Raw genomic sequence first — 26,025 nt, 5'->3', positions numbered from 1 at the left:
ATCTGCATAATAAGTGGTTTCAATAGGTGATGCACATTCAAGTCCTTCCCGCACCAATAAAGTTTCTCTGTAAATGTGGTTATCATTCAAGAGGGACTGCCACAACAGTATACAAGTTCTTCTTGAACCCTTTCCAAACATCTTCACAACTGGACTGATAATTTTTGTTTGCAGTATACAACTCGCCTCTTTCCACATTCTAAACAAATTATGAATGTAAAAAAATATCTCAAAATAAATATTAATTCCTTCATACATCTATATTAAAACATGTCAAATGTGATCATAGCAAAATGCAAAATGCAGTCATGTTTTATACATACTATATGTTGTAGTTGTTGACAAAAATTATTCTAAATTTAATAAACTAAAATTCTGTTAGCACAACTCACTATTTGATACCTCACCCAAAATATTCATAGTTGAATCAAAATCTAAAATAGGAGGTGCAGCGACATTGTATATTTAGTTTCTGTGAAAGTTACATTGAAATCCATCCAGTAGTGCAAGAGGAGTTGAGGACACAAGATACGGACGGACAGATGGATGAACAAACAGACAGAAAGACACCATGAACACTATACATAGTGCCCAATTTACAAAAAAGGGGGTATAAAACATTCCTCTTTACTCTGACTTGTATATTGCTGAAACGTAGTGGGAAAAAACATTTCAATATCAAGGAAACTACATTCAATCATCAAACTACTATAATAGAATCCTCTGGGGCGGGGTCTTCAGTCTTCAACACACTGCATTCCCTCAAACCATTAAAGAGAGCTTCATATGCCATAAACTGGACATAATTGTCTTACAAGGGTTTCAACTGGCTTTTTGAAGTGTCATAAGATTATCCAGTTAACAAATTGTTTGAATTTATGCTTTAGACATGTTGAATTTTTTAATGGGATTAAAAATTAAATACAGAATACATACCTGCAACAAGAGTTTGTTTGTTATTTTTATCCGTACCACTTTCCCCACTAAGTTTCAAACTTGGACGATCGTTGTCAGAAGTTTCTTTTCCATAAAGGTTGGAAAAGCTTATATACTCGTTTCTATCACCATCAAAAACTGGATCTGGTAACCAATGTATTGTTTGAGCAGGAAGTCTTGGCGGATTTACTGTGCAGTACCAACACTCAACTTCACATTTTTTCACCTGTGTGAAAACAAAAAAAAATATAAGTAAAACTTTTTTTGTAATAAAAATATGCTAATGCATGTACAATAAAAGAACATATTGTACACAAAATATGGAGTACAGCTTCTTAAATATTAAATTCATGAGCTTTTTATATATACATGTGGCATGAAAATAATGCTAAAAATTTTTTTGTATATTTCACTTCAATGTCAACCATAGAAAAAATGCAAGACTGCTGTGACAATCATCCTTTTAACAGTGCTATTCCACATTTTATCAACAATTTTTATTCACAAAGCATTTTTTCTTTTTCATCCTACCGGTGCACCTGGTCCATGCTCCCAGTTTTTAGAGTCCGACTTGCTCATTTACTTTTGTTACGTTGCATGTATGGTTTTGGTTGCTTTGTGTTCTTTGTTGTGTGTGTCTGTTTTCCGTGTCTTGTCTTTGTCCCTGGATTACATTCTTTTGATTAACGCCATAACCTTGGTTCCCTTGATTACTCTTTTCATTTAAATATATAAAATTATGTGTCGATCATAATGAACTAGTCTTTTAATACAGGATATGTGTTTGACATTTAATATACTTGACAATTGTTTAAGTGCAGATTTAAACTGAAGGGAATTGCTAATAAAAGACACTTTCTACTGTAAAACATGCACAAAAGATTATATATATATATATATTTGGATACATATATATATGTATATGAGGAAAAAGAATATTTTATTATAAAGAAGAGAAAATATATGCAAGATGAATATTAACCCAAACACCTGTATTCAAGCATAGACAGTGACACTACTTCATATAAAACAAACACTACATGTATATTTATATGTGACAGAGTATTGAAGAAGGAATTTATATTTTGTATAGGTTCATTGCTATAAGATTATGTACCCTGTTACCACACTACTACTAATATGCAAGATGGTACCTACATGTAGCTAAATAGGAGACGATTTGGATCTCTTTAAGTACATACCAGAACAAGTAATTAGAGAAACATTCCTTGTACACTTTGAAGTAACTAGTCTCTACAAAAACATGACACACATACTAGAATTAAAGGCTATCGGATTTGGATTGAATATTTTCCAAACCAAATAGCTGGAAGGGCTGAAACTTGTACTAGAAATAGACATTTCTGTTTGATTACCACTTTCCATACAAGTAAAGCCACGTTAGTGATGGAATGATTTTAGGATAAGATTTATGATATTCTCAAAGAAGAATTTGATAAGGAAGTAGCTTAAATATAAAACAGAATTGAAAACGTTTACTAACGATTGTTTTATTTTACGGAAGAAAATAAAAACAGGAAGATTTCAACAAATTCTTCAACATCATTAATAACTTCCATACATTCATTAAGTGTACAATGGAGTGTATTGACGAAAAAAACCTACCATTTCAATGTTTAAAAGATTAAGATGATATCATCTTTAACATCTTCTACATAGAAACCTATACCCATCGAAATCTAAATTTCCGATCGAGTCATTCCTAACACAAATAACAAAATATCCTATGAAAACTGGTAAGACGGATATGTACATGTAGAACCTAAAACAACACGACAAATGAGATCAAAAGTATTTGTTTCCGCATGATTATCAAGTAAACCTTATTCATAGCACGGTAAATGAAGCCACCAATGTACCAATTGCAGATTTAAGGACACTGAAGATAAGACATAGAATAACACCAACATAGCGTCGCAACCCATAATTCCGAGAAATCATTCTATTCTTAAAACTGATAAAAAAGTATTTTCTCATTCTCCACCAATCCCCCAAAATAAAAGAACTTGTACCGGAACCGGCGTTCATTAAAAGTCGTTAAGTACTTCTCTTTCTAAGAATTGGGCAAAATGTGTATAAGATTTGGCACATGAAGTGAAAAAAACGAATGAATTCTAATGCATTACCAAAGTATTGATACGTCGTAACTTCCAGAAATAATTGTCAAAGTCAAATTTAGTTGTAACTGGCGGGAAAATTTTCCCGCACTTTTTCCTTATATAAACAGTCAAAAACTATCTACATCAGAGGTGTTTCAGAATAAATATAAATAAAGTTTCAGTTGTTTTGTATATGCACATGTATTCAATATATTCGAGGCAACAACGACAGAATTGAGAATTATAATATAATCACCAAAAGCCTGATTCTTAAACAGAATGGCACATAAAATGCAACTCAAAAACAATACGGAATTTTCTTCTAGTGGAAACAAAAGCGTAAGCAAATGCCACGATCTACGTTGTGACGTGTGCATTTCTTGGCGCAAGAAATGTAATACTATTTAAAACTGAAGAGGTTATCGATGTTAATTTAACATGGACTGTAAAATGCAAAACGTAATATTCTGCGCACCATGTCTAGCATGTGGTTAAACTATTTTGGCCAAACTGGGATACAATATTGTAGCAGCTACGGGTACAGAAGTAACTAATATAGACACATCTATAAAAATCGCCCAGTGTATTGCACACTTCTATGGACACAGACTTGGAAAATTTCGTATTTTTCCCTTAAAAAAATATGAAAAAAACCTTTCCGCATAGCAAAAAAAAAGTATACAACAACACAAGCCTTATGTTAATAGAAAGCGAAGGAGAAAGCGGAAATCGGCAGCCACTTTAGGTAGTAGAATACAGTGAGGTCATTTCTGAAAATTTGGTGTCATTTTGTTGAAATAAAGCTGTTTTCAGGCAGTCCGCACAGAAATTTCTAGTGTTTTGTTATTAAAAATAAACGTGCATATTTTTGAAATACTTGGTGTGTGAAGGTTTAAGTCATTTGCAAGTAATTTAGTGATTACTATGATAAAATCCAGTAGCCATGGTAACATACTAAAACAATATAACAGAGTTTTAGTACAAATCAGGGGTGCGTTTCCAAAACTAACGGCCAAATACTATGTTTTATAAAATATCAAGCACTTAGACACTACCACAGGATGAAATAATGCATGGAGTAGGTGAAAAAGGATAAAAATAATTAGAAACTTTTCGATTCATTTTCTCACGATTTTAGTTAAAAAGTTATAAGGAAATAAGGTATTTTGAAAATCAGCCATCTGTTGGAGGGAACCTAATACGGACTGAAACATTCCCGATACCATTCGTTTTAATTTAAATTGCACCTGTTTACCATTACATATATTGCATTTGTATATGTATAAATGCTTCCACCAAATTTCAACTTTTAATTTTAAGTTTTATAAAATTTGACGGGGGTAACTTGGTATGCGAAACAGTGCGCCTTAATGTAACTGTATAGTGCACCCTTATACATGTAATAGCATAACGTCAAAAAGAACAATGATTAAGCAACGTCGCTAATCCATGACGCTTTAAAACGTGTATATAACTGTCTGAAGAACCACATGGCCTAAGAGCTTACAGTTTTCTTGTTTATTCATATACTCATAATGTGACTTCTTTTTGTTTTACGATAATACTTATTTTGTTATTCAATTATATATTATAAACTAAAAACATCAGTCTGAAAGAATGTTCGAAGTATATCAATATATTTTTGATAGGCAGGTATCCATAACGACATGCTCACATATGAACCAGAGGCTGCAGCGACATACATGGAGCTGTCAAACCTTGCTAAATGATATCTTAATATGTTATTAAACACACATTTAAGCGCATGTTTAGTTTAAGGAAATGTTTAAACATCTCCATTTCACAAACGACTAGAAAGTGCAAACAACATTTTTAAATGAACCTAGCTAGAGCAGTAAAAATTAAATTCAGATTTAAAGTCTGAAATTAATGAATTCTTGTTCCTGATCAGCTTAAAAACTCTCTCAAATAAAAAAAGTTATTTTATATAAATTAATTACTACTACATTAAAAGGGACAATAATTTGATTAAAGAAGACAAATTAGCTAAGGAAATTTGCAAAATTTATTGATTAAACATTTGTGTATTTTCTAATCAGTTCTCGTACCATTCTGGTCTGGTAGAAAAGTATTTTTAGGTGGTACAGTTGAAATAACGTTTTATGGTGTACAGGAAAACTCGGTTTTGAAGGAGTTACACCAACCAAGCGGTGGACCATGGTGTGGTCCTTGTGTTGATCAAGAGTACATCAGTTTTTTTAAAACAAATATTCACGTTAGATGTTTGGGAAGAATTTTATGTTCTAGAGATAGAGAGAGGATTTGAGACCAAGAAACGGTGTGTAAAGTGTATAACCAAATTCTGAAGATTTAACAGTAATTAGAATTCTCGTGGGTTTATACAATATATTTTCTCATCGAAATTTAAATGTTTCATTTCAGCAACTCGAGGCATTACACGTTTCTAGTATAGAAACTAAAAGGTATGAAAAAAACTTAAACTCAAGCCAGAATTCATTGAACAGTTTTTTCTCAATTGACAGTATTACTCGCCATATTAATGAACTTCTCTCTGAAATGCAAGAAAAGGGAACCAATATTGAGTTGATATTAATGGTTGGATTTTACTCTGATTCACCTGTTTTAAGAGCAGAGCTACGAGAAACAAATCAAAGGTGCAATATTTTCTGTCCTTAAGAAGCTGTTTCAGCTATAGTAAAAGGTACTGTGATGTTTGTTCATAATTCTCACCTCATAAATTAGAGGGTATGCCCAAGAACATCTAGTATTGCCTCAAACGTTAAATTTGATCCAAGCAAGCATCCAGAAACCAACAAACAGTATGTTGAAGGTCGTTTGATGGGTACTGACGTTTTCAAGGTTATGGCAAGGAAATGTGACTCCCTTGTCATTGGAAAAACATATTATAGTATTGTCTGTAGTTCTTCTTATTCGTATGATCCACAAGCACCAATTGAGATATATGAATGACATTGTCACAGTAAACAACACAATGCGGTTATAAATAGTGTCTTTAACTAAAGCGAATTGCAAAACAAAGTGGACCGTTAAGAAAACGGACTAAGCTCTTCTAGAATTCAATTTGATTTTGATCTCATTTCTAGACATTTGTTTTAGAACGCTTCAACTCGTGTGAATGTTAAAAACGTTTGTACAACGAATTGCCTGGAATGTTTGAAGAACGTTAGGAGATTGTTAAGCATGTTATCAAAACATTTTTATTCGTTGTGTTCGTAGGTGCTTCTGATTGAAACATTCTTTCCGCTTACACCACGTTAGTCATGTTTTGCCTTTTATAACTCATTAATTATTTTAAGAAACTTATGTTTTGTATATTACGGTTATCTTCTGAATCAATTTTTCAATGTTTAAACACCTTATAAGCTGCAGATCCATAAATTCACAAAAAGGTGTCTAAGCCATCTTTGCTCGTTTTTGCAAATATTTGAACCAATTTAAAAAAAAGTAATAGCAGCGGCCATTGCTTTGTAAAGGAGAAAGTATCCTCTCTCGTCTTTCACTAGTTACACTGTCGCTGCACCTGGTCCATGCTCCCGGGTTTTAGTGGAGTCCGAGTTGCTCATTTGTTACTTTGTATGTATGATTTTAGTTACTTTATGTTCTTTGTTGTGTATGTCTGTCTTCCATTTCTGGTCTTTGTCCCTGGATTACATTCTTTTGATTACCCCTAGAACCTTGGTTCCCTTGATTACCCTTTCTTTACATCATTACATCAAAGTGAATTAGATTTTAAGCTATTATTTGATATATAAATGTTTGAGAATTTACAAAAATATAACAATTAACGCACTAAAAAAACACCAATAAGTGTTTTGAGAAATATGAGTGTTTCACCTTTGACCCGATTTTCATCATTCACACGACATCGATAATCCGATGGGGCTTCGTCCCCTCTATCCAACGACATATAATATAGCTATGAGTTAAAATATTAAGGCAAATTGACAAAAATCGATACCCTGTTACACTACTTTATAAAGTACTCTAGATCTAATTTCTATATGCTGCTTTCCACTATATCATTATGGCCCAGTAATCAATATTACAAAAAGAAAATCTGATCAATATTTTATACAAATAGCTGTCTTTTACACTCTGAAGTAACCGTTTTATTCAGTCAAAAAAAAAAAAAAAAAACCTACAATCATTATTTACATTTCTCTTTAACTGGCAGGAATAAATCATTTTTGTATTCAATTTGTGTTTCGCCATACATAAAAATAACCGTATTTGATAAGTATAAGTCTTTGTCATATTGATACCCTTACACTTCAAACAAAATGTCTGACGACGAAGTTAAAAAATTGTTATTAAACTTCCTTGTTCTAATCAGCCATTTAAACATTCATATATCGACCGAGTAGCAATTTATTGTATGGGTACTTTATATTGTGTTTTCAGAACGAGTTACACTATTCACACTAATGATATTGTGTATATGATTATTGACATTTCAATAGCAGGGTTAATTCCTTTATCATATAAATTATTTTGGATATTTGAATTGGATTTAGAATGCTGTAGTTAGGTAACTATTTTCACTAAATCAATATCTGATAACAATGTGTTGTATATTAAGTTGTTCATGCCAAAAGTCAATTAGTTTACTCGACATTTTATTCATTTTTTGGTAAGCATGGATTATTGTTAAATTTACGTCGTTAAATTTTATGTATTGATGGATACAGAGTTGTGTATTGGAGATTCCGGATGCATTAGATTATCTACTTTTCTTTTAATAGCAAGGAATAGAAAATTAGACATTTTTATTTTAATATTTTCATGGAATTAAAAAAAAATATTCACTTCTTCACACGACGGGCAAATTATTTAAAACACTTCTTTCTTTATATTGTATGTATCGATGTATTCTAACGAACAAGACCTAAAATAGGTTGTAAAACTGGTGTCTTATCCTTATAGTTGTGTTTGAATAATTAAATATGCTTAAATCATATACATATCAGTCATACGTTAACATTACATCACTCAAAGTTGTTGAAATCTAAGGTATTATTATCGCAAATAGAACGCATACCCGTTACCAATTGTTTTCTACAAGTGTGTGGTACATGTACTTAAATATTTTCTTAAGTGTTAAAGCGATGGTAGTGGTTGTTATGGACCTAAGTGCCCGATTTTTTATCTTGATAATCATCATTTTATCATTGAAAACCAGACTTGCTTTGAAAAAAAACACCACAATGAAAGAACGCCGTCTATATATAATACAACATTCACTATCCTTGTCTGACCTTAAATTATATCAGATTGAATTTATCCTACCGAGCACTACATACGAGGTAGGCTAACGATATACGCCAAACCAACCGGAAAATGTATCAGAAATTGGCCAGGGAAGTAAGTTCATAGAGAATGTAGGCTTTTGATTCATATCAATTAAACAAAATATACAGTTCATAAGAAAACAAAACAAAACAAAACAAAACAATTAAAATATATTTACAGTATCTTAATTCGGTATGCTAAAACAATTATTTTTTTTTAATGGACAACCGTTTTAGCTATCGTCCCTTTTGTCAATGATTTAACAAACGTGAGAAAAATGTAAAGTGCCATGCTCGGTTGTGGGCTGTGACTTATTCATATTGTTCATCAGAATTTATCGAAAAAAATATTTAAAAATACCTAAAACACCAAGGTTTCATTCCTTATAATCACATAATATAATCTCACGGCGGTGGATTTGGCTGCTTATTTCGATAGTTTTGATTTTGAGTACTTCTTGTATACAATTAACTTTTGGATTTAGATTTGTCTATCTGCTTGAATATTCTGCTGCTGGTTAGATATTACTCGTTGACACAAGTGTACAGTATTATTGAAATGTTAATTATATATGAGTGGTATTTTTTTAGTTTGACCATGTTAGATTACAGTTGAGATTTATCTTCATAAACCGGAGGGTCAAGGATAGGAATAAACAATAATGGAAGCTAGTGAAAGTAAAAGAAACAAAAACTACAAAAAAGATAACGCATTAATCGTGGTTGCGATCGACTTTGGGACGTCATTTAGTGGTTTTGCATATTCTACTAAAGATAGATTCAAGTCGGACCATAGTTATATTGAAGGATTTGAAACATGGCAATCACGGGAAACCAGTCTAGCCACTTCAAAGACACCAACAGCCATATTATTAAAAAGGAATGGAGATTTTGTGAGCTTTGGGTATGCTGCTGAGAAAAAATATAATGACCTCCTTGAAGACGATACATCAGAAGATTTCTGTTTGTTTGAAAGATTCAAGATGACTCTTTATCAAGAGAAAGTAAGTTTGAAACTCTATCGAACTTCAGAATTATTTTTGAATTGTTGTTTTTGTTTTTTTTATTTGTTTTGGTTTACAATTGTAGTTTTCCTTACCTCAGTTTCATAAAATCTATTAAGAGACTGTCCCTGAGAAAACCATGCAAAATCGTCCAAAACTGGTTTCAGCTATTACTAATAATTTGTAGTGCATTGGGTAGGACCCCATGTGAAACGAAAACATGCAAAATATTTTTTTCCCGTTGAATCCAAATTGGCCGAGATATGGCCGCCTTTTTGTTTTCTGATGAATTCCTTTGAAAATGCTAATTTACAGGTCAAACACACGAACTAGGACAATTTTAAAAATATGATCAAAGAACTAAATTTACTAAATAAAGTATAATTAGCCTTTCCTAAAGCAACAAGCAGTTTGTCATAATCATTGACCAAAAATCTATAAAAAGGTTTTAAAATTTGAAGATTTGCCAATTTAAAAAAATTCCTTATTTTAACCAAATTTTAACATGGGAGGCAGTGAAACACTGAATACTCAATTAAGGTATTCTGCCAGCATGTTCACCAGAAAAGAAGTAATCATTCATAAGTGTATATATCTACCACAAGATCAAAAACATTCATCATTTTCCACATTAAAGCACTTATATCATCGATAAAACTGACAAACAATGGCATTTGTATCCTTTAAGGGGAGATAATTTCTTAAGAATTGATTATAGAAAATATAGAATTTTTTGGATTTATATGTACATGATTTACAACATGTGTTTCGTTTCCCACTGACAAACTGCTTAACTCCTTTAGAATTAAAATATCATGCCAATATCTCTCTGAGAGAGTAATCAAGGGAACCAAGGTTATAGCGGTAATCTGAGAAAAGAGATTCACTTTTAATTTCCAAAACATGACATACATTTACATGTGCATTTTTTTACTTGCAGACATACCTGTACATATATATGTAACTGTAACTTACCCTACCAGTGCACCTGGTTCATGCTCCCAGTGTTTTAGTGGAGTCAGAGTTGCTCCTTACTTTTGTTACTTTGTATGTATGATTTTAGTTAATTTATGTTCTTTGTTGTGTATGTCTATTTTCTATATCTGGTCTTTGTCCCTGAATTACATTCTTTTGATTACAGCTATAACATTGGTTCCCTTGATTACTCTTATACATTTATGTGCACAAAATGTACATATGCAATATATGAATTTAAAACACAGAAACATTTTGTACATTTGTATTATTTAATAAGGTTTGTAATGTTTTGTCCAGTTTGTTTCCAATTCCCATCATAAGCTCCAGAATTCAAAGTCTGGATTTATTTTTTGGTTCCTTTTCAATTGAAGGCTCTTAGCGTTTCAATACACTCTCACTCTCCTAGAAGACTCCTTTGCCTGCAATAGAAATTAACAAGCTCTTTATTTTCATGACAGTTTTAAAAAATATATATATATATTTCTCTCTTTATTGACATCTTTTAACAATTTTCAAACAATGCCCTTTATTACTCAGAATTTCTAGGAATCACCTTTTAATGAATATGTATAATAATTAGGAAACCTTATTAACATTTATTAGTTGATAAAGGAAATAATAAATGGGGAACTGCAATGCTTCAATCACCTTCTTGCATTCTTTCACACATGTAATTCAAACTCATTTCCTTGCGAATGACATGTTAAAGATAATTTCAATCATTAAGGATTTTATTCATTTCAAGAACAAATTAGAAAACAGCACCGGATACTGAATCCCAAATGTTTGTTTGTTTGTTCGTTGGGGTTTAACACCCGAGCAGCAATATTTCAGCTATATTCAGACAATGAACATGAAAGGGTTGATAAAATGAACATGAAGTGATGATGATGAAATGAAAAAAGGGATGGGGAAACAAGGATAATAGGGTCGTCAAATTTTGATTGGCAGAAGAAAAAGGGAGAGATGGGTAGGGTCGGGCAATTTAGCCTCCTGTGGCGGAGCGCAAAGGTTCCTACTCCTATCGAATACCACAGCAGGGTTCTTTAACGTGCGAGGAACGTGACATCTTTCCCAACACAGTGCACCACTATGGTTTGCGGTCAGGTATTCCGTATTATAGCCTGACACCCCAGCATGTAAAATGCCAGGGGTACACCATTCCATCACCTGGGCACACATCCCAGTTGCTCTGTGGGCAGAGCGACTAGCACACGGGTAGGTTTCTGAGCACTATTTAGTCGCCTTTTACGACAAGCTTAGCGCTGCTGCAGGCTTATTCTTTTGACGCCCGGACCTGCACCGAGCGAATTCCAAATGAGAGTAAGTCGTACTGTGTACGCCCAATACAAAAAATATTCACCACATTAGGAATCTGGTTTAGAGTCGTTTTTCATATTTACGAAATGCAAGCCATTTCTAGAAGTTTTTCAAAGGGAGGTAACCCACAGGTGTTGGCGGTATCAATGGTGATAGGGGAAACAGTAAACATTGGCGGCAAAATCAGAACACAGCCCTGGATACTGAATCCCAAATGGGTTGAGGTTGTGCTGTATACGGTCAATATTAGAAGTATTCAACACATTGGGAATCAGGCTTAGAGTCGTTTTTCATATTTCCCAAATGCAATCCATTTTGGCAAGTGTTTCAAAGAGACGTACCCCACGGGTGTGTGCGGTATCACTGGAGAAAATGAAAACAGTTAATATTTTTATTGGAAACTTAAACTCTTTTTACTTCGGTAAATACATGGATGGTTTGCAATAAGTTATACAAAAAAAATCCAAGCACTTACCGCGGCTCTTGAATATTTGAATTTGAAGTCCTTGCTCTAATTTGACAGTAAACCAGTCTGTCAGATGACAACTTTGTAAAAGGTTACTCCCCATTCCTGAAAATCTTTTAAAACGAAGCCAAAGGCAGGAATATGAAAAAAAGACTATTCCATGCCTATTCAGTACACTGAACAATACACATGTAAATTGTAATTTTTTGTACATGTACAACTACAAAATGTACATGTACATTTGTACTTTTTCAGTAGTAATCGAAATGTTTTGGGCTTTTTGATTTCTTATTTTTTCGATATAATGATTATATCCGTATATTTGTCTACCTGTCGTTATTGAATTCATGATTACTGGCGTTAGAGTTTCCGTGATTCTGACAATTTCTGTCCAACATTTGTCAATATATCATTTCAGTCTATACTTTACACACAAATATCGCAACATTTAAAAAATGTTGTTCTGTCTTCTCCCAAGGCCTTTAAAGCATCGCTATATTAAAGTCAAATTTTTGAATGGTTAAGCAGTGTTTCCTAACATGACACGATCTCCACTTCTCGAGAATTATTACTCATAATTACGTCGATATTTATTCGTGACAAAGTTAGATACATACCATTCCGATAAATAAGATACTCAAGCAGGAGTTAATCATCTAATTTAAGCTGTGTAAATTTTATTTTAACGTATAATATGAACGTTTTCCAAAGAAAGAAAGAAGGAACATAATGCAGGGGATAGGAACAATTAGTTTTTGCAATTGGCCAAATCGGACCAAAGTATCGCATTCCAAATATTGCTTTTATATAAAATATTGTTTTTCAACTTGTATTTTAATGCAATTCAGAGTTTTTCTGGTTTCAATCTTTTAGTCGACTGCCTTATATGACATATAAAAAACTGCTCAACAAATTTCGAATTTTACAAAAGTATCTTTTTCAAGTGCATAAAAAAAGTTATCAAAATATTAAAATCCCGTCTCGACATTTTAAAAATAGGTAACTTAAAGCAGCACTGATATTTTAAAAGTAACTATAGTTAATTTTAAGCGTTACTTCCGTTATGACATGCTTCCGAGTTACCCATATCAAAACCGAAGAAAACCCCTACGCTATTCAGCGTGCCAATTTTCAAAATAAACTATGAACTGTCTTTCTTAAAGGAGTGTTGCTTTTACACCTTTTCAAAATTATTTTGTATTTAACATTTTAACACTTTAATTTTTCAACAAAGAAAATAGTCCAAATTTAAAGATGAAAAAATCAAAGCAAATATGTTAATGCTTAAAAATGACTGTTACTATAAATAGAACAATGTTTGAAAAGAATAATTAGCATTTTTGGGAATCTTAACTTACTACCTTCCAACCCCAACATAAATTTTCAGTCCATGCAAAAATGACTTTTGGACACAAAATGAGTTTTTGCATTGTTTTCTCAAAGACAGCCTCTTACACTAATTATACTTCTAAAAAAGTTAAAAAAAAAAAGAGAATTAGAATCAGGTTAATTTGTTTAATTCAACAAAAAAGAAAAACTTTAGAATTATGTGATTTAAAGACTTTTTATGCGTTTTGTTCTTTATTACAGAGCAAGCTGGATTTTTCTGAAGATGGAGACATAATGATCAAAGATATTAAGGGAAATTCTATGAAAGCATTAACTGTGTTTTCTAAGTCAATAAAATTCTTCAAAGATTATTTTTTTAACTCTGCAAAAATAAGTCATTTTAAATTCCAAAAGGAAGATATACATTGGGTTCTTACCATACCCGCCATTTGGACAGATTGGGCAAAGCAGTTTATGGTAGAAGCAGCAATGGAGGTAAGGGAATGTTTATCGATTTTATGTTGCAGTCCTAGTAAGAATTATGCAAAGTCTGTAATATGTGATATTTCATGTTCTTTGTTGTGTATGTTTGTTTTCCATGTCTGGTCTTTGTCCCTGGATTACAATCTTTTGCTTACCGCTAGAACATTGGTTCCCTTGATTATTCCTTTATTTTTTATATGAAGTTCTTTTATGAATCATATGATGCATAATCATTATTCCAATTTTCCAACTGCAGGCTGGAATCCAGAGAGAGTTTTTAACACTAGCATATGAGCCAGAAGCTGCTGCTCTTTATTGTCGAGAAACAGTTGTTAAAACGTCAGACCACAGAGTTCCGGGGAAAACTGTTATAAAATCCTTTGAACCAGGACACAAATTCATGGTTCTTGACTGTGGAGGTAATGCTATATTTCATTTAAATGGAGGCCCTCAATGAATTTTTGTTTACTAGAATAATTCAAAGTTGGTTTCTTTTTTCTTTTATTTTTTTGTGGCACAACGACATCACATTAATTTCTTTATATAATATTCATACCTTTCAAGTGTAGTTTAATTTGTGATGTAAGACACCGGGAAGAGCAAACCATTTTTGTAGGACAAAATACTTGATTTAGAATATATTTATCTGGTATAAACAGATAAATGACGAAATACTATTTTGGAAATCAATACTAAACTATTAAGCGATGTATTATAATACTTTGCATGTTGAACTTAACACTTAGCAAAATTACGTAATCGTCATTTATGCTTACGATTTCAGGTAGAAAACTAGCTTATCGCATCTGTAAATTGTTCATTTATACCGTTTTCCTCTTACATATTATATAGAGTAATCAAGGGAACCAATGTTATATCGGTAATAAAACAATGCAACCAAGGGACATAGACCAGACAGATATACACAACAAAGAACATAGAGCAACTAAAAGTACACTTACAAAGTAACAGAAGCAAATGATCAACTCGGACTCCACTAAAAACTGGGAGCGTGGACCAGGTACGCGCATTAAAATCGTATTCCAGTGGAAGAGTAGTTTGCACTGACATCTTTAAAATCATGATTGAATAGGACTCAAGACTGATTGTTGGAAAAAGCGATCATGAACTTGTTTGCAATCCAACTCGCTCTGACGATACTGAAGCATTAATTGAAGTGTTTGCATCTGATCATAAAAATCCTTTGTATACAATTGAAAAAAGGCGTCAGCAAATTAGATTAGATGATTGTATTTCTCTTTTAGGTGGAACTATTGATATTACCGTGTATGAAGTTCTTTTGGAATCGGCTCTTAAAGAAATAATAAAACCAAGTGGAGGTCCCTGGGGTGGAAAAATGATTGATCAAGAATATTTAGAATTTCTCTCCGAACTGTTTGGGAAGAAAGTTTGGGAGACCTTTGTAAAAGAGAATACTGAGGACTACATATTTATTATAAAGACTTTTGAAGTTAAAAAGCGTTTTACTGATGAAGATGCCTTTTTAACAATAACGTTTCCAGTTTCGCGTTTTACCACGTACAAGAATATAATGAAAAGAGAATTTCATGAAGTTTTACTAGAGAAGAAATCCATGAAAGATATAGTTGATGTAAAGAAGGGAAACAAACTTCGAATAAACATCGATAGGATCAAACAATTCTTTACTAAATCAATAGACAACATTTTAATTAAGGTGGCAGAGCTCTTAGACAATTGTGATAAACTTGGACATCACATTCAAAGTATTTTAATGGTAGGTGGCTACTCAGAATCCCCACTTCTTTATAGCAAAGTAAAGGCATGCTTGGGAAAGGAACATAATATCATATGCCCAAATGACGGAGTTTCCGTCGTCATGAAAGGAGCTGTGATGTTTGGTCAAAACCCGGACCTCATTAGTGAGAGAATATGTCCAAGAACGTATGGGATTTCAGTTGGTACTATATTTGACCATAATAAGCATCCTGTGTCATTAAAATCGTATTCCAGTGGAAGAGTAGTTTGCACTGACATCTTTAAGATCATGATTGAAGAGGACTCAAGACTGATTGTTGGAAAAAGCGATTATGAATTTGTTTGCAATCCAACTCGCTCTGACGATACTGAAGCATTAATTGAAGTGTTTGCATCTGATCATAAAAATCCTTTGTATACAATTGAAAAAGGCGTAAGCAAATTAGGAGTTTTGTTTGTACCTATTCCTGGAAATGATCGAATTGTTAAGGTGAAAATGTACTTTGGGTTTACTGAACTTTACGTCACAGCGGAAGTGGAAGGTATAAATCGAAAGACAGAAATAGTTTTTGATTGTATGTTTAAGTGAGAGCATTTGTTAGTATTTTATATTTGCTTTCAATTTATCCATTTATTTATCTGGTTCAATAAAATGTAATTTTATAAACTTGGAAATTCTTATTCTTAATTAAATCATAGACTTACAAACTATTATACAGCGAAAATGGGCTTCGGGAAAAATGTAATAAGGCAAACAATAACTAGGATGAACAATATAAAGAATAACATATTAGGATTCGTATACATGTCATTATGGATATTACGGGGCAGAAGAAGTTAAGACGATTTTCAATTTAGAGAAAAGATAAAAATTTCGAAATCGCAAAAAAGCGAAAGTGAAAAATTACTGAAAAAAGATATTTTTGCTAAATCGTAAAAATCCAAATCTTATTTCCGTTTTCAATGACAAAATTACGATAATTAATGCACTTGTATGCATTTACCTATAATTATTTTTTATCTGTTGAATACATAATGAGTCTTTTGTATCCATTGGGGAAATTGTGTTTGCTACTCGAGTACCTCAAATGACTTTTGTTGCGATGAAAAAACTACATGTATGTGACACATGTATTTTTTCTCTCTCTGCTTTGTAATGACTTTGAAAATCCATTTTATATACAAATGTATAGCATATGCCATCTCGATTTATTGTTCATTTCTTCGGTAAGTATGAGCATTGAATACAATATAGAGATGCTGTTCGGGTGGGGCAGATGTTTCAATAATACAGTGTCATAAACAACACACCAGTAATTCACTGAAGGATTTACTTACTATATCTAAAAACAATGATAGATATTAATGATTGTGAAATGGTTTCTGTCCTATAAGTAAGTTACACAATATCATTAAATAATTTGAATACAATACCTTTTTAAAGTTCACTCTACGATGGCGCTCGACCATTTGCATATATAAAATGTGTGGGTTTTTTCATTTGATAGATCGACTGCAACCATAGACCCTTATAATATTCTCTCTTTTTTTAATTTCATTCTCTTTCATTTAACAGGCAATTTTATACCCTCTCGTGCATAAAATGTCAATCCTCATGCATTTTACAAGCAAATTTATAGTCTTGTTGGTATATAACTTTCCTCTTCTTTTATTTAACATGCTATTTCATACTCTCTTTTACTTAATCCTCAAGCATACTGCAAGCCATCTTATACTCCTTTTATGATATAATTTCAATCTTCATATATTTTGTAAGCAGTTTTATAAACTCTTTTATAATGTGTAAAGAGTGTATATACACTCTTTTGATTATAAATTCCATCTACCTAAAAACAAAAATATCTATCCACATGCATTAATTGTACATGCTATTTTATATTGTGAACTGCATATATAATTTCTCCATTCTACCTTCAATTTATTCTCCGTTTTGCATATATCTAGATTATCAGGCATTATACGGGCAATCTTATACGCTCTTTTGAAATAATTTCCGTCCTCCAGTATTTGTCATATAATACAATTTATATGATATTTTTGTTACAATGTCATCCTTTATTACAACATGCTATTTTATATGCTATTTTGATTATATTTTAATTCCTTATACATTCAATAATCAATTTGATACTCTCTTGAGCAAAAACTGACCTTTCTCATGCATTTTACAAGAATAGTATACTCTCTTTTGCTTATAATTTAGATCATCATAATTCTTTGTGCAATTGAATACACTCTTTTGTACTTAATTTTTATTATTCTCTGACATTAAACATTTACTCTCATTTGCCTGAAAGTTCCTTTCGCATGCATTATACAGGCAATTTTATACTTCCTTTGCTAAACATCTTTGTCCTCAATTATTCCACAAGCAATTGTGTACTCCCTTCTGCTTACAATTTCGATCCTCATAATTCTATATACAATTGAATACTCCTTTTGTATATAATATCCATCCTCATTCAATTTACAGGCAATTGTATACTTTCTTTTGGATATAATTTTCATCCTCATACATTCTACAGGAAATTGTATACTCTATTTTAAATATAATTTCAATCCTCATACATCATACAAGTTTATTATACTCTATTTTAAATATAATTTCAATCCTCACACATCATACAAGTTTATTTTACTCTCTTATGCATATAATTGCAATCCTCATGCAGTCACAAACAATCGTATACTCCCTTATACATAAAATTCAAATCTTAGAGCATCCGTAACTCTACAAGCAATTATTTACTCTCTGTTGCTTATACTTTAAATCAACATAATTCTACAAGCAATTGTATACTCCCTCTTGAAAATAAATTCTATTCCAATGGATTCCACTTGCAATTTTATACTCCATACTAAGTCCATCTTTGGTCATTCAATTTAATAGTCTTTTACTTATACATTTAATCCTCATACATTCAGCAAGCAATTTAATACTCATTTATTATAAAAGCAATTTTCTTTTGCATTTAATTTTAATCCTCATGCATTATAGAAGCAATTGCATAAGCTCCTATGCATATAGTTTTTTTCGGGGATTTGATACATCGCATCTACCCAAAAAAACTTGAGATAAAGGATACTACAGACACTGTGAAGTCAGCCTCATATCTTGACCTACACTTAGAAAGCGATGGTAAAGGAAAACTATTGACCAAACTTTGCGACAAACGTGATGACTTTTCATTCAGAATTGTCAACTTTCCTTTCATCTGTGGCTACATCCCTTCGGCTCCTGCATATGGAGTGTTCATATCACAACTCATACGTTATGCCAGAGCTTGCCGAAACTACGCGGACTTTTTGTATCGCGCTAGAATTCTAACAAATAGGCTTCTGGAGCAGGGTTATGTTGCTACAAGATTGAAGTCATCACTACAGAAGTTTTATGGTCGTTATCATGAGCTCGTGAATCGTTATGGTGTATCCATCAGCACCATGAAAACTGATTTATTCAACGGGTTATAGTTTTCCTTCCCTCGTTTGTCTACCCCGGACTTGACCTTTTACGAGCAACTCGGCGGGTGTTTCTAAAAAAGCAGAGTACGCTTACCCTACCGGTGCACCCGGTCCATGCTCCCAGTTTTTAATGGAGTCCGAGTTGCTCATTTTTTACTTTTGTTACTTTGTATGTATGATTTTAGTTACTTTATGTTCTTTGTTGTGTATGTCTGTTTTCCACGTCTGGTCTTTGACCCTGGAGTGCATTCTTTTGATTGCCGCTATGGCCTTGGTTCCCTTGATTAATCTTTCAATCCTCTTGTTTTGTTAAAATAGTGTTTATTTTCTTTTGCATTAAATTTCTACCGTCATGCATTCTACATTCAATTTTATACTTCCTTTGTACATAATCTCCATCCTAATGCTTTTTACATGTAATTATAATATACTGTTAACGTACTAATTTTGGCTATTTTTGCTTTTGACAGAAAACCGCGGAAAATTGTACATGCGGAATTCATTTGTAACACCATATAACGCTAATCATTTTTTGAAACCGCGAAAATTGATACCCGTGAAATATGTTCACTTGACAAAATCCACAAAAATTAGCAATCACGAAAATTAATACGCTTACGGTACTCCTTTTTGTATATAATTTCCATCCTCATGCATTTTACGTGCAATTTCTAAGTTTATCCGATCTGATAGATTTTCTGAAATTTACAGAAAATTTTATATGTAGGATGAAATATTATATCCAATAACTAATAACCATTGAAATCATGTTTGTTTTCACAATGAAATGGATACTAACACTATAGTATAGTTTTGACTGTATATTTCGACATTTCTCTTTTCATTCCATTTAAATTTGGCAGAAATGCATCAGCTATCATGTTGTTAAGATGTACAAAGTATCCTACAAGTCAACAAAGCAGTTATAGATTGCCAGCAAATTAAGTCGTATAACATTTCATTAAATTGTGAAAGCAGAATTTTATGGCATGTTTTCCTTAGCTGATGTACAATTCCAATTTAACCTTTATCCTATAAATAAACTTATCAAAATAATGTAAGTGCCTTGAATCGGTGTAATTTTCTTTCAATCACAGCAAATTGGTTTGAAAATAAATAATTTATATCCAATTCTATATTTGTACAGCCATCTAAATTACGTAAGCTTTCTCAATGAAATGGACACTGACACTAAACTATAATTTTGACATAAAATTGACAAAAGATTAAATTTGAAATCAAATCAAGCATACAACATTTGATTTAATTATGTCGTACGGGACTTTAATTTGATTTTTCCATAAGCTAATAAAAATTTCCAACTAAACCATTATCCTGTAGATAAAACGTATTAAAGATAATATAACTGCCTCTCATCTGCTGGGGTTTTCTTTAAATAATAGCACATTGGAAAAGGAAATAAAAGTCTTGTATCCAGTTTTATATCTGTATGACTATCGAAATCATGAATGTCAGAACGAGATGAATACTTGCACTAAAGTATACTTTTGGCAATGAAAATGACATTTCTCTTTTTATCTGGCAGATATGCTTTTTATGTTATATCGTTAAGATGTATAAATTTTCAAAGAAATCGGAACAGCACTTTAGATGTACCAACTAATCAGGCAGTTGATCAATGAATTTTATGATATATAAATCTCTTAAACTTTCTTGTATACTACAAAGTAAACTTAAGACATTTTCTTTGGCACGGTTGATATCCCCGTTACACTGGCATGCGAGAGAAATAATCGTGACATGATTGAATATATAATTCATATACTACAGCATGATCGTGAATTGAGGAAGTTAAATATCATAAACCACTAATTATCGATGGGTCACATAAAATGTCAAAATATTGTTCTAATATTTGATTAAAATTATGTTATTGAAAAATCAAAATGATGGTATATATACCATGTTTCCCAATGATAGCAAACGTCTGTAACTGCACAGTTTTCCCAAACTCCCTTAAGGCAGACAGTAATCCTGCATGTTCAACTAACAAAACAAAGTAAAAAATAAAATGTTGCTCAAAATATATTAACAAAATATATTTTATTTGCATATATATTATATTTACATGACCGTGAACTTATTTCTAAACATTTTCTAACTACCCTAAAACATGTTTTGCATAAGTTTAACTTTAACTAAGTGTTATTCTGGCATACTGATGGATTTCTTAGGAAACTTTTATATGTTTACTACCACGAAATGGAAAAAAAAAGAAATACAGAAAGAATAATCAAGGGAACCAAAGTTACATGGTGCTGTGGACAGGTATCAAAAAGTGCTTTAGTTTTCGAGTTTGGCCTAGAGGGTATACACTATATCAATGGAAAGATAAATCAATATAGTTTTTGAATATCGTACTTATCAAAGTAAAACAACGGTAAAGTTTTCTGCTATTTTGCATTAATAAGAGGAGGGGTCAAAGATCAATCGACCCAATACACTTTGAAAGTAATTTAAGTGAAATCATTTATTGTAGATATTAGGAAAAAAATAATATGTAAGATCACATGTACAGAATTTCAAAAATGTAAAAAAGAAACTTTTCCGTCAAAAATTGACTATATAATCACAAAATAAAATTGCCCCTAAAATGGTTGCATTTTAATGCATTTTCAATGATAAAAAGATAATAAGACACCATAGAATATTATAATATGTATCTAAATATTCCTTACTGAATAACAAAAAGAAATAAACACAACGTTCTCGATTCGATCTGCTACATGAGCTTTACAGTATGTGTTTGAAATTTTTACATATTTTAAAAACTAATTATACTAAAATTGTAAAATACGAAATCAATTTGCGGACAACCTTTTCCGAAAGCTCAACAATGAAAAGTTCGATTTGAGAAGATAGAAATGAAAAACAGGATATTCATAGTTAAAATAAAGCACCAAAAATGCAAAAAACAGTGATAAGAATAACATATTTAAATTTAAAGAATTAACTACCAAACCAAAACAATTGGCGGTTTGGACCAGGTTCATTGGTAAAATACTAATTTTAACGCCTTTTCTTTGTTTGAACTGCGTGAAGGGAGGGGGCAAGACCGCAACCATAGGGTAGTGAGGATGCCTTTACAGTTGTGATTCCATATTCAGTTTAATTCTTATTGGTATTTAGATTATAACAAATCTTTATTAGAATGAACCATAAAGTGCCTCGCTAATTCATTCTTTGCGTGAATCAGACAGACATGATGAGCTGCCTAAAAATTAAAACTAGGACATTGTAAATGTTCAAAACAACTTTTCTACACTGTCACAATATAACAACAAAAGTAACGCACGATTCAATGCACAAACCACTTACTACAACTGCTCTAAACATGTACGTTTAGGCCGAAAAAAGTAAGTTTATAACAACTTATAGACAGTAAATATAGAAAACGATAGTTTGTATCCCATGTTTTAAGATGTCTTGATCAGAGTCACTCTCTTTTTTTATATTATTGATCCACCCCTGGCCTGAACAATGCTGTTTCCTTTGACCTGATATAACAGCAATGTTAGTACACAGTAGTAGTCTTATTCATTTTCATTTGTAAAATTGACACAAAAATGGTAAATCATATCCTAGCACAAACCCTTTTTCCGAGGAATTCCGGCTCGCAGCCTTCTTTTCACTGTGTGGATCCGTTACTGCTGATGATATTGCATACATTCATCAGCCTAGCGCAAGTTAATCATAACACATAAATATTGTAACAACATGCTTCCATGCAAAGTTCAAAGTTTACTATTTATGTATTGTCAAATGTATTACGAAATCCAGTCTTATCATGAACCACAGAGTCGTATTTTTGTTTGAGAATCCCTGATTCATGGTTAAATATTTAAGATTTTATTTGGCATCCAAGCATCAATGAAAAACAAATGCAACCAAAACAAAAATATATATGATCTTTTATGTACAGATATAAATCTCAAAACCTTAAGTCTTTTCATCGAAACGTAAGGTAGACTCAATACTTTACATGTGTCTTTGTTCATAAAACAGTCCGAAAACTGGACAAATTGTCCGGAAATGAACTCGTGTTAAACAATTTTAGTACAATTAATAGTTTAAATATGTGAAAATTTGCAATTTCAAACTCATTTTGCAAGGCCTACGTTGTAGATCGAATCGAGAGCTCGGTGTTTATTTTATTTCTTATTCAGTAAATAATACATATTATAATATTCTACAGTGTCTTATTATCTCTTAATCATTGAAAATGTACTAAAATGCAGCCAATTTTATGGGCAGTTTTGTTCTGTGATTAAATAGTCGGAAAAAGTACTTTTTTTTTACATTTATGCAATTCTACACATATGATTTTTACATGTTACTTGTTTTCCGATACCTAAAATGAACGATTTCACTTAAATCACTTATCAATGTGTATTGGGTCGATTAAAAGTTGACACCTCCTATAATTAATGCAAAATATTAAAAAGCTTTACCACTTTCCAGTTAGGAAAGAATGATACACAAAAACTACATTGATTTATCTTTCCATTGACATATGATATAGCCGTATAACCTCTAGGCCCATTAAAGTTAGAAAAATCCGTAGCCGTCCACAGCACTAAAAGCCGTAATAAAAATAATGTAATCCAGGGAAAAAGACCAGACATGGAAAACAGCAAGCATGGAGCAGGTGCACTGGTAGAGTAAGCATCTGCTTTTCTAGGAACACCCACCGAGTTGCTCATAAAAAGTCTAGTCCGGGGTTGACGAAAGAGGAAGGGAAAACTATGACACGTTGAACAAATCAGTTTTCAATGCGCAGATGGATACACCGTAACGATCCACGAGCTCATGATTACAATCATAAAACTTCTGTAGTGATGACTTCAATCTTGTAGCAACAGAACCTTGTTCCAGAAGTCTATTATTAAAATTTTACCGCGATACAAGAAGTCTGCGTAGTTTCGACAAGCTCTGGCATAACGTATGAGCTGTGAAATGCACACTCCATATGCAGGTGCTGAAGAGATGTTGCCACAGATAAAAGGAAAGTTGAAATTCTAAATAAAGTCATCAACTTTGTCGTAAAGTTCAGTCAAAATTTTTCTTTACCATCAATTTCTAAATGTAGCTCCAGATATGAAGCTGACCTCGCAGTGTATGTAGTAACCTTTATCTTAAGTTCTTTGGGGTAGATACGACGTATTAAATCCTCGAAATGAGGATTCTTTAAAGACATTACGTCATCTACATAGCGGAAACTGAGATTAAAGGATCTAGCTAAACGATATTTTTTCTTTCAAATCAGATCAGCTATAAAGTAAGCCCCATAAGAGTGAATGAATGGGTCAGCAAGTAGAGGAGCACAATTTGTACCAATTTGAATATGACCTTTTGTTGAAAAATGGAATCCAGACTGGACAAATATGTTGTCGATTAAAAATTCCAGCATTTTGTAAACATCTTCCTCTGTGTATTTGTGAGAAGATTTGGAATTTTTATTTTTACAAAAAATGAGGAATCTCTACCAAGAACTATACATTTGTGACTTGGTGTACTATCTTTTTTGGGAAAAAAACAACGATGAATTATGTTTTTAAGTCGGGATTTTAACTCAGTATGGGGAATAGAAGTATACAGTGTTGCAATATCATAGGTTTTAATGCTATTATATTCTGATAATAGTCTTGAACTGATTGTTATCGTAAGATCATTCGAATTTTTCAGGATCTACATTGAATTAAAACCAATACGGATGTAAGTGTTGTGATAGGATTTCTGACCCTCTTTGACAGCTGTGAGTATGGAAGTTAAAAGTTTTGAAAAAGGTTTGGTGTTACATTTTGAAGATCCAGCTATGTAACGTTGTCCGTATAGATTCTTGTGGAGTTAAGGAATCCAGTACATAGATGGTAAATCACAATTATATTCCTTGGTGGAGAGACCAAAAGAGGATAGCACAGATTTATTGTTTTCCTCAATCTCTATTTTAGAGATTGTGGTAGCAATTCAGATCTCATTACTGCTATTTTTTTCCACGTCTACCTCTGATAATAAACATTAGATGTAAAACATTTTGTCAATGTTGTGTTGGGCTTTCTTTGATGGTACTACAACATATTTTTCATGTATATGATAATAGGAGGGCACATTCAGGAAACAAGAACCTGAAAACAAATCTAACCTCAGATAATGAATATCCGATTAAGGCTAGTGAATATTCAAATTGCAACAGGTTAATTCCAGGACAGAAAAAAAACCGAATCAACAATGATACAATGACTCTGAAACCAAGATCTTATGAAATATTAAAAGTTGGACTATTTGAATACCATTACGTTTATCAGTTCTCCAGTTTGAGGTGTCAGATTTCCTATATTCCCTAAAGTTTATATCAGCACAAATTAGCAAAAGAAAAAGAAAACACTTTATAACAAAGCAAGCGTATACTAATGGCAACTTGAACATCAAAGAACAGAAAGAAGGCACACAAAGTAGTATACAAGATTAATAATCAAATAAATCTTAGGTAAACTTCTTTCATGAGTTTGAGACAAAAGCCAAAAGGGAACGGAGTAAGATACAGAAATATAGAACATATCTTAAATATAGAAACGCCAGATTAACAGATGGTTGTGTTTAATTCCCTTTTCCTTTTTCACTTTCGTATAAGTTTTTGCAACATTTTGGAAATTATTCAGTCTGAATCCATAAATATTTTATAGCCTTTTCAGAGAGTAAACGGGAACGCAGCAAGTACTTCACAACAGGAGCGAGTTTAAAGTTGATTGAACCAAAATGAGATTTTTAACTACCTTTGTTGCTGCGATTTTAGTTTTGAGCCTTGCATATACATTTATTTTTTTTCAGGAATGACAAAGAGTAATCAAGGGAACCAA

General features: G+C 32.2%; 1 protein-coding gene across 3 annotated transcripts; it reads left to right on the top strand.

Moving 5' to 3' along the window:
• The first annotated feature begins 7,393 nt into the window (after positions 1 to 7,393).
• LOC148603227 (heat shock 70 kDa protein 12A-like) lies at positions 7,394 to 16,331 on the top strand. 3 transcript variants are annotated; one of them, XM_088553007.1, is made up of 5 exons: positions 7,394 to 7,587; positions 8,953 to 9,351; positions 13,706 to 13,939; positions 14,184 to 14,346; positions 15,193 to 16,331. In XM_088553007.1, exons 2-5 carry the CDS (start codon positions 9,010 to 9,012, stop codon positions 16,251 to 16,253), a joined length of 1,800 nt encoding a protein of 599 aa, XP_088409133.1. In that variant the 5' UTR covers positions 7,394 to 7,587; positions 8,953 to 9,009; the 3' UTR covers positions 16,254 to 16,331. The 3 variants fall into 3 exon arrangements, with proteins under 3 accessions (XP_088409133.1, XP_088409131.1, XP_088409132.1); XM_088553005.1 differs by having other exon boundaries at positions 8,939 to 9,351; XM_088553006.1 differs by lacking the exon at positions 7,394 to 7,587 and adding an exon at positions 7,642 to 8,420 and having other exon boundaries at positions 8,939 to 9,351.
• The last annotated feature ends 9,694 nt before the right edge of the window (positions 16,332 to 26,025 follow it).

This window comes from Perna viridis, chromosome 11 (genome assembly GCF_037379345.1).
Source record: "Perna viridis isolate PV_CMFRI_1.1 ecotype Kerala chromosome 11, ASM3737934v1, whole genome shotgun sequence".
NCBI classification, from domain to species: domain Eukaryota; kingdom Metazoa; phylum Mollusca; class Bivalvia; order Mytilida; family Mytilidae; genus Perna; species Perna viridis.
Note: the sequence above shows the minus strand (reverse complement) of the source record. Positions and strands in the feature narration are given on the sequence as shown.